The following is a 10,700-nucleotide window of genomic DNA, read 5'->3' as shown; positions in this document are numbered from 1 at the left end:
CTGTGAGTGTTTAGTTTTGGAAAAAAAAAAAATCTGAATTGCACAAAGTCCAAAAGAAAACATTTTATTCATAACAAGTATGTCTATAGAGAAGACTGATCAAAATCTAATGGTTACTGAATTATGATAAACTTGCCACAAAAGACTCCAAAAGTTACTAAAAATGATTAACAATACACTGAGATACAGAAAGTGTTTGGCTGAATTAACTAACTCAATCCATGGCTTTGCATTTATAGCTCAGAGTCATATACATTACACAGTTTTGATTTTCCATTTAGCCTTGAATTAGATAATACGGCCAAGGTGTAAACAATATACCATAGATATTCAAAACTTGGCTTTTGTCATTTAGGTAATAATCCTAAAATAAGTTCACTGAAATTTCATTACAATGTCCTCTAGGCTAAAGCTACAGAATAATATTCATTACAGGAGAAAATTATGGAGATTGTATTAATGCTAGAAATGCTTCTGGGAGAATGCCTACATATTCAAAATGCTATAAAAAATCATAAATAATTCAAGGGAACATACTTTTCAATACTGAAAAGTAAGACATTTTGTAATTTGACTTTATTAAAGATAAAGAAAATACTGGAATGTCAAGCCAGTGTGAATTTAAAGGTAAAGAATATTTTTTCATTCTTCATCCTCACTATCATTTAATATAATCTATTAGGAGTTCTCTCCTTAATTAAATGATGTCTGTCATTGTATGACACTGGAGAATATTTTTACACAGACACTGGGGAATGTTGAAATTAAAAATGTTTGTCTAGAGGTCATGATGGTCTAAATAGGCAGAAAATAATTTCTTCTCAGACATTTGTTATTTTGGTTAACCCCACACCTCTTTTGCTGTACATTAATGCAGCTTATAGAACTCCCACAGTAATATTCTCTCTTTAAATAAAAGTAATCTCCTTGTCTTACGAACATCCTGAAAACAGACATATAATTCAGCCATGCAAAAAGCGTATACTTCCTTTTATTAGTAATTACCTATCCCCAAATAGGCTAATAATTGTCTCTCACAGATGACACTTTTTCATAAGGTGTCTGTTTTTCACTGCAAGAAATATTTGCTTTCCACACTGGTGAAAAATATTTATGTATTCCCCAAGCACTGCCTTGCATAAAATGGAAATTGGTTTCATTTCCCATTTATATTAAGAGTAATCTCCAAAGTGTTTTGCTAGTTCACTATGCTTCATTTTCTCTGTGAACAGTTCATCAAATACTCTCTTCTGCTTTGAAGTGAAGTAGTTTATCCAATCACCCACTGCCCCTGAAAAAAAATCAGAAAGAAATCAGACAAGAACCAATTTAAATGTATAGTATATACAAAAGGAAGCTGTCAGATTTATAAGAAAATGGAAATAATTTTATCTCTTGCTGCTAAGATGGTGGGGAACTATTCTTTTCTTCTCTTGCTTGTCTGTTGTTTCTAACTTCTTCAGTAATTGCATATTCATTTGTATAGCTTAAAAGTTATTTCTTAGAAAGGAAAATAAAAATACACAAATACCCTGGGTTTTACTATAGCAGGCAAAGAAGGATCTCACCCAAATTTAATACAAACAGAACACAGACAAAGCGGGCACAATGATGCTTCATTTATTTTTCTACCTCTTCACCTCCACAGTCGTAACGGGGCTCATAACATACTATAGGGGTGGCTCACTGGTCTCATTTTAGGAAATTTTCTTTTACAAAATTGGTTACAGAGAGTTAAAAACACAAATACCAAGTTACTTATATGCCACCCTTACTTTTAATATAAGTGTCCTGAAATCGAAATAAGACATACACATTATATGGTCTTTCGGCCTCTCCTGATTGTTGGAGTCACCCTCAAAGCCTTGGCCACTGCATCAACCCCATAAGACTGCCCTTCTCAACTCCATCACACACACTACACCAAACCTCAATCCTTGACCTGGTGGACTGTGGTCCTTTGTCACTTTGGCCCCAGGCTTCATCCCTGAGGTCTAGTCTAGGTGCACTGGAGCTGAAAATACATCATTTTATCCCTTCATTACAGACTGCCTTGGGCTTCCCAGGTGGTGCTATTGGTAAAGAACCTGCCCGCTAGTGCAGGTGAGATAAGAGACATGGGTTTGATCCCTGGGTTGAAAGATCCCCTGGAGGAGGGCATGGCAACCCACTCCAGTATTCTTGCCTGGAGAATCCCATGGATGGAGGAGCCTGGCGGGCTACAGTCCATAGGGCCGCACGGAGTCAAACACAACTGAAATGACTTAGCATGCATGTAATAGACTGTCTTATATTAGTCCCTATAATCTTTTCTCTCCAACTAGCTTATACACTCTGTCAAGTTAGGGACAGTAATGCATTGTTCATGTGTAATCCTGTAGCACTGAGTCAGGTGCTGACCATATGGTGGGTGTTCAAAACCCATGGCTTGACTGAATGTCAGACAATGTCACCTACAGCAAAGAAACAGATAACAACCTAAGAAATTTTGGGTGTTGTTGATTCCTGGTTCAGAAGATTGAGTTTAAGAAGTAAAGTGGAACTCTTCTGTTTGGGGGAGAAGAAAAAGAAAAGAGGGTCATATCAGAGACAGAAGATCCCAGAGTCAGGAAATGGTATTGCTTCTGAAACACATCATCAGTTGGGGCACAAAGTCAGCTTCATGAGATCAAGGTGCCTGGCCCTTAGAAGAGCAGTGTTAATGCTCTCAGTTTACTTAATATTCTTCCATCCTTCTTGGCTCTCCTTTCTGGCTTCTTATATTAATCCATCTGAACCATTATTGTCTTTCTTTTTACATTTGACCTGACTTCTGTGTGCTTGGTTTCTGATTTATTCTTTTACTCTTTTTTCTACTTTTTTAAATAAAAAATATTTAAAGAAAATATATAGGTTTCAGAAAATACACACCTATAAGCAAAAGAAGATAAAAATCAAGAAAATACACCCAGCTCACATGGCTGACAAATTGGTTAGCAGATGCTTTTCTTTGCAAACATATATAAGCATATAAACTGCATTTAAAAATCATGGAATTATAACCTAATTTTCTCATTATACTTCAACCATCTTCCAATATTACTGTTTGTACACCAACAATGAAAGTTATCCTGAGTAGAATAATACCGTTTGGATTCTAATCTTGACTCTGCCAACTACTAGTGGTGTGATATTGGATAAGTTATTCAGATGCCTGGTGTCTCAATAAAATCACATGAACAGCATTCTAAAAGTCTGTTGCCAAGTTTTAGATAAGTCAAATAATGTTCCTGGCATAGAATAAGTGCTCAGTAAACACTGGCTATTCTTCATCTAGCATTTCTAGTTTTGGTGACTCCATCACAAACCCCTATATGAATGTAACTTAATAGATTTAAATTTCTGATTAAATATATTAAGTGCCATTTAAGTGCATCCAAGGTTTTCATTGTTATAAGCAATATTGCAACATGCATCCTGTCCATACATATTTCTATACTCCTGTAGTATTCCCCCTAAGTTTTAGTTTGTATGGGCCTTTGGACTTCTGACACTTAAGTGAATTACTCTGTACCCTTCCTTATCATCTTATCGCTGTGGCCACCATAGCAATTTTCTAGAATATCAGCTCCATTTCTGACTTCAAAGACAACTGCAGACACAAATTCTCCTCCAAAAAGAAAGGAATGGCTCTGTTCACCACGGAGTCTGAATCAATAACTTTAGTCATTTGGTTGAAATGATTATTTTCAAAGGATGGATTCCCCACTCACTCCCTCTCCATCCAGCCATTCAAGAAATGAAGTGAGTGGTCTCTATTGACCCATCCTTGTGTATAATTCCTCATATAATCCTAATTTACTAATTGGCCCTCAGGGGGACTAGTCTCAGAGAGGCTGTTTCCACTGTTACCTCTGTTTCTTAAAACAGAAAACAGACCTCACGGTGTCCATCAGAGATTTTACTCTCTGGCCATAAATTTTTTTCTTTCTTATTCTGCTTTACATATCGATCAAACCAGTCAATCTTAAAGGAAATCTACCCTGAACTTTCATTGGAAGGACTGATGCTGAAGCTGAAGCTCCAATACTTTTGCCACCTGATGCAAAGAGCCTACTCATTGGAAAAGACCCTGATGCTGGGAAAGATTGAGGCAGGAGGAGAGGGGGATGACAGAGGAAGAGATGGTTGGATGGCATCACTGACTCAGTGGACATAAGCAAACTCTGGGATTGGATGAAGGACGGGAGAGTCTGGGTGCATGGGAATGCAAAGGGTGGGACACCACTGAACAGCCAACTGAACAACCACGACACTTGAGCACGTGGCACTACCTGCTCCTTCTAGGAGATACCATCTAATTCCATGGTGGTTCTCAGATTTTCTTCTTGCTGTTAGCTCTTGATGGAATGTGTTTCCTCCTGGCATATTCCTAAAAATCTTGCATATGCTCCCAGTTTCAGATCTGATCTCTTCACCTATTTTGCTAAGCAAACATTTTCTCCTTTATCCGTATAGATTCACATTTGCTCATATTTTACTAGTACAGTTGTCATTACCTTATATTACTATCTAGATTATGATCTACGGAATGACAGGTTTGTATTTTACTCAATTTTTGAAATCATCTAGCTTATAATCTACTGAATGACAGGTCTGTATTTTATTCAATTTTTGAAACCTATTCAGTTAATAAACCTGATAGTTTATTAATAAATATTAGGCAAAATTTTTAGAAAATAAACATTTGGTAAACAGTTGAAAATAGTTTATTAGTAAATATTGGTAAATAAACATTCCTTTCTCCTAGCCCTCATTTTTGCAACTCTAAGGAAATTTTTAAATGAACCACCCAAGAGGACAAAAGTAATTTGTAACGTTTAAGCAATATCTGGTCTATCAACACATGAGTTGGCCAATATTTCCTTTGGGAGTAATTATAGGCTTTGGAGAAGGCAATGGCATCCCACTCCAGTACTCTTGCTTGGAAAATCCCATTGATGGAGGAGCCTGGTAGGCTGTAGTCCATGGGATCGCTAAGAGTTGGACACGACTGAGCGGCTTCACTTTCACTTTTCACTTTTGTGCATTGGAGAAGGAAATGGCAATCCACTTCAGTGTTCTTGCCTGGAGAATCCCAGGGACGGGGGAGCCTGGTGGGCTGCCCTCTATGGGGTCGCACAGAGTCGGACACGACTGAAGCGACTTAGCAGCAGCAGCAGCAGCAGAATAGGCTTGGTGGTAAAAGAATTTGCCTGCAATTCAGGAGACCCAGTTTCAATCTCTGGATCAGGATGATCCCCTGGAGAAGGAAATGGCAACCCACTCAGTATTCTTGCCAGGGAAATCCCATGGACAGAGGAGCCTGGTGGGCTACAGTTCATGGGGTTGCAAAGAGTCAAACACAACTTTAGCGACTAAATGACATACACAGTTGAGGCAAAGAACAAATAAATGTGTGTGTTTTAGTAAGAAACCTGAGAATATAGGTTTGAAAAACCTAAGTTATGAAAAATATGAAAAATGTTAAAACATTTTCTTCCCAGATCTAGATTAAAATACACAAGGATTTCAAAATAATTCTATATCCAGATGTCCCCAAACTGTTTCTAAGTAAAATGTTAGGAATTCATGGAGGTTTATTTCCTCCTCTCTGTGTTTCTGGCTTCCCAGGTGGCTCAGTGGTAAAGAATCTACCTACCAATGCAGGAGACACAAGAGATGAGGGTTCAACCCCAGGGTCAAGAAGATCCCCTGGAGTAGAAAATGGCAACCCACTCCAGTATTCTTGACTGGAAAATTCCATGGACAAAAGTTACATGGTTCCAGTTCATAGGGTCGACAAGAATCAGACACCACTGAGCACATGAGCACTCTGTGTTTCCAGGCAGAAGAATAGCCCCAGATAACGATCCCAGCTTTTCTCTCCACCTCTTCCTTACTTCTGCAGGGCAAGTTGTTTGATTGGTGAGGTTGGAAAAATGCCCTGGTCACATCCATCAGCTCTTTTATCTCTCTTAGAGAAAACATATGTCAGGTACTGCTCTGTACCAGGCTCTGAGTGTCCTGTCCCGGCAGGGGTCAGGACCACATTGGAGTGGCTATGACTAAGTGAGCATGTTTGTAAAATTCAGGATCCATTATGAGCAGTCACACTAGGCTGCAGACCTGAAGCACATTCTTCAAGTTGCTTTATCATTTCCATCTGTTTGACACCTGTGTCTATCTCTCAGTTGGTTCCTAAATGGGCCTGGGAATCTCAACATCTGGAAAGAATGTTAACTCAAGAATTTCACTTAATAAACCTTCACTGAGGGATAACAATGCACAATCTGCTGTGCAAGGTATGGGGTGAACAAAGGTGAAACGAGACATTAAAAATGGCAAAATGTAACTACTTCCAAATATAAATCCAGGCAAAGCATCTCATCTCTGACTTACCTTTCCTAAATACCAGGTTCCTGTTAGAAGTCAGGGCGCAGATGGTGTGATTTGAATCACAGTTTTCTTTGGCTGTGTTATTTTTCATTTCAGTGAATGATGTTTTCTGAACAATCTGATTAATCTCACTGTCAGTCATGTTTAAACCGAGGAAAGTAGTGATTTTCTTTATGTTTTTAGAAGGATCCTGAGCAAACAGCAAATAAATAAATATACACAAAGTGTAACTCATCAAAATATCAAATTCATTCTCTGAAATCTGAAAATGGATTCATTGATTGATTTCCTGTTTTAATTTTACTTAAATTTTCATTGTTGAAATGGCAGAAAAGACTTACTCTCTTCATGTCTTCATAGGATATAATTAAAATGTTCTTAGCATTTTTGTGTTCTTCCCAGCTTAAAATGTGATCAAACCAGGATCCATATACAACTAGAAGAAAAGTGAGTTGTTGTGTTAATATTAAATGTGCTAAAAGCACTCATTAAACATTATAGCTTTGCATCCCTGGGTTCTTCCCACTTTGGTGAAGTAGTCAGTGTAAGCCACATACATACTAGGCTCTGGAGTGAAAGGTTTTCCTTCAGAGAGCTCAGTTTCACTATTTTAACTATTAATAAATACACTATTGTGAAATGAAGCTGGGTGGTCACCTCTTTTAATTAGGCTGTGGTGTTTTTTTCTTATTTCTAGTAAATATTCTTTTATCATCAGAAGTGACAGCAGAACTAGAAAGATACGTTTTTTCCCAAGAATTGTGTTCTGATACTTACTTTGAATCTTGGGAGGAATAGGGGAAAAAACGAGAATTTATCAATTTCTTCCCATAAAGTGACATGCGTTTCATAATGATAAATTCTTAATACAAAAACTTTACAAACTCCCTCAAAAAATTCTATTCACAGTTCAAGGCTGAAAAATACAGTCTCAGGGATTTCTCTGTAGCTGATATGCTCTCTTTATTGTTTTGTTAAACTGACAGCCTTAAAAATCTCGGAGGCTTGAAAGTAAAATATTATCATGCAAAATAACCTCTAAGTGATGATGATTGAAAACAAACAGTGAGGAACTTCTCACCACAGAAAAGTTGACTAGCTTGACAATCTAAAGCATAAAATATAGTCATTTAAAATACTACATATGGGACTTCCCTGGTGGTTCAGTAGTTAGGAATATGCCTTGCAATGCATGGGGCAGGGGTTTGATCACTGGTTGGGGAACTAAGATTCCACATGCCTCAGAGAAACTAAGCCTGCGCACCACTCCTACTGAATCCACACTCCACAAGTAGAGTTTGGGTGGGGCAATGTAAGATCCTGCACGATGACACAACAAAGATTCCATGTGCCTCAACTAAACCTGATGCAGCCAAATAAATTAATAAATATTAAAAATAAGTGACGATGTGCTCAGTCATGTTCGAATCTTTGTAACCCCATGGACTGTAGCCTACCAGGCTCCTCTTGTCCATGGACTATTCCAGGCAAGAATACTGGAGTAGATTGCCATTGCTTACTCTAGGGGATCTTCCTGACCCAGGGATTGAAATCACATCTCTTTCGTCTCCTGCATTACAAAATACTACATATACATATTTCCATGCCTCTGATGAGATAAAATTCAGTTTTTATGACAAGACAAAATTTTAACATAAAATGCTTTCTCTGTCCATTCAGCTCTCCTCCCTTCCCTTTAGAATATATTGTGCATCGCCATTCACCTGGCCTCCTTAGGTGGTAACATTCCTTCTTAAACATATAAAGGGTCACAACTCCTTAGGAAATAATTTTTCCCCTTAATCTTGTAAGGGGTTATGATGCAGAGACATTACTTTGCCAACCAAGGTCCGTCTAGTCAAGGCTATGGTTTTTCCCGTGGTCATGTATGGATGTGAGAGTTGAACTGTGAAGATAGCTGATCGCTGAAGAATTGATGCTTTTGAACTGTGGTGTTGGAGAAGACTCTTGAGAGTCCCTTGGACTGCAAGGAGATCCAACCAGTCCATTCTAAAGGAGATCAATCCTGGGTGTTCATTGGAAGGACTGATGCTAAAGCTGAAACTGCAATACTTTGGCCACCTCATGCGACGGGTTGACTCACTGGAAAAGACTCTGATGCTGGGAAAGGTCGGGGGCGGGAGGAGAAGGGGACGACGGAGAATGAGATGGCTGGATGGCATCACCGACTCTGTGGACATGAGTTTGAGTGTACTCCGGGAGTTGGTGATGGACAGGGAGGCCTGGTGTGCTGTGATTCATGGGGTCACGGAGAGTCGGACACGACTGAGCAACTGAACTGAACTGAACCCACTACTCACTTTGTACCTGTAGATCTGGATCATGTCAACTGTCAGTAACACCTAATTTGACATATAATCCTTGGTTTCAAAACTGTGCTTTGACCTCTAAGGGGCAGAATAGTCATCAGAGCTTTCTGAAATAACTGTCTCATGAGTGATAATCTTCAGGCTGGCTTGAATGAAAATTTCCACTTCTTAGATTGACTGTTGATCAACATTTCATCAATATGCGTGGTGTAGCTGGCAGGACACCAGAAAGTACCTGGCATCTACTTGAACCTGTACTTGGTATCAATGTGGATTCACTGAGCCCCTCTGGCTTCTTGGTACAGTTCAAATGTTCTGGTGCATTCTTCTGCTATTCAGATCTCATTGCTTTTAAGTGGCAATCCTAAAAATGTTATTGGAGTTGTTTTTTTACTTCATTGAGACTTGGAATCTTAAGGCATACCAGTGCATTTTGGGGGAAGGGGGCTTTGAGCAGGGAGCTCAGGAAAATATAGGTGGCTGGGTTTTTGTTATATTTGACTTAAACTGAAAAAAACAAAAACAAACAAGGTGGTGATGTATGTTTTAAACTGAAAAAAACAAAAACAAACAAGGTGGTGATGTATGTTTTAAACAAACCATTTGCTGGTAAAATGGGAGACAGAATTATTCAGCTCTGAAGAGCAACCATTACACTACAACCATTAAGTAAATATTACTCTTCCAGGGACACATGACAAAAAGATGGGTCATCTTGTCGATGGTGATTTTATACTATTGAAGAGAAAACTGAGACCCATATAAAAGTTGAACTGACCCACTTCGGAGAACTAGACTCAGAAGCAGCATGCATCCAATGCATCACACTGTCCTCAGAAAATTAATCAGATCATATGTCATAAATAAATTAGGGTATCAAGTTTATAACGGGAAATTGTGCCTCAAAGTCCAAATAGCTCCCAAATGGACAGTCACCTGTGGGGATACCAGCTTGCAAGTATTTACTTAATTGTGAATTAAAGGAAAACCTGCCCTGAAATAATCAAGATGGGGCTCTTTTTGTCATTCCAAAATTGAGCTTTGTGTGCACAATTAGGAAAAGCCTGTAGAACATCAGTTTTTACCATGTCAGTCAGTCTTCTGGATCCCTGCCTGCAAGGTTTACTTTCTAAAAATTAGGTTAGCAGGGGTAAATATTTGTAGAGTTAGGGCTAATTTCTTGGATCCTCTGAATTGTAGACTTAGAGAGCTCCCATCCTATCCTTTGAATTGTAAAGACTTACTTTAAGTATGGAAGATCCCCTGAAGGAAAGCATGAAAATCCACTCCTGTATTCTTGTCTGTATAATCCCATAGTCTAGGATAGTCCCCTGGACAGAGGGGCCTGGCAGTCTATAGTCCATGGGCTTGCAAAAAGTCAGACATGACTGAAGCAACTTAGCACAGAGAGCTCCCATTGTAAAATATTGCACCTATTTTAATTGGCATGCAGAAGTCCTCAAAGGATTAACAATTCCAAAATAGCTTCAATTTGAGATTCTTTATAAAGAGTTCTAGGAGAGTCACCTTAAAAGGACTTGTATGATCAATTACACTTATGTAAATAATCAGGCCGATTTTATTAAAACAGACTTATTTTGCAAATAATTGAATCTTAATTTGGCTATGTTTGGTAGAAATGAGGGTAATTACTTTAGTAGAGAGAAAAAATATCATGTTTAATGGGCCATTAATTTCTACTGTTGTTGTCATTAGGTTTTTTTGTATTTACTACCCAAGATTTACTTCTCAGATGGCTCCTTCTTGCTATATTACCATAAAGATTGTTTCTGAAACTTACTATCACAATAATCCATTTTAGGATAAAGAACAGATGCCCCATGACCTGTAACCGGGACATTATGCATACTGGAAAAATCAGGTAAAGGAACAATGATAATCATGATGGAAGGGACCCAATCAGCCCTCCTCTCCTGAAGGAACTGCAGATCC

General features: G+C 38.4%; 1 protein-coding gene across 1 annotated transcript in view; it reads right to left on the bottom strand.

The window, feature by feature from the left end:
- Positions 1-245: 245 nt before the first annotated feature.
- The window catches only part of LOC129536441 (sulfotransferase 6B1-like), a 30,094-nt gene continuing 19,639 nt past the window's right edge, over positions 246-10,700 (bottom strand). Inside the window, exons 4-6 of the mRNA XM_055395393.2 lie at positions 6,759-6,853; positions 6,421-6,607; positions 246-1,291 (exon numbers count right to left, since the gene is read on the bottom strand). Coding sequence (XP_055251368.1) covers positions 1,173-1,291; positions 6,421-6,607; positions 6,759-6,853 — 401 coding nt within the window. The 3' untranslated portion in view covers positions 246-1,172. The remainder of the gene's footprint in view (positions 1,292-6,420; positions 6,608-6,758; positions 6,854-10,700) is intronic.

Source organism: Moschus berezovskii, chromosome 6 (genome assembly GCF_049115385.1).
Source record: "Moschus berezovskii isolate FMDL1 chromosome 6, NW_MosBer_1.0, whole genome shotgun sequence".
NCBI classification, from domain to species: Eukaryota; Metazoa; Chordata; class Mammalia; order Artiodactyla; family Moschidae; genus Moschus; species Moschus berezovskii.
Note: the sequence above shows the minus strand (reverse complement) of the source record. Positions and strands in the feature narration are given on the sequence as shown.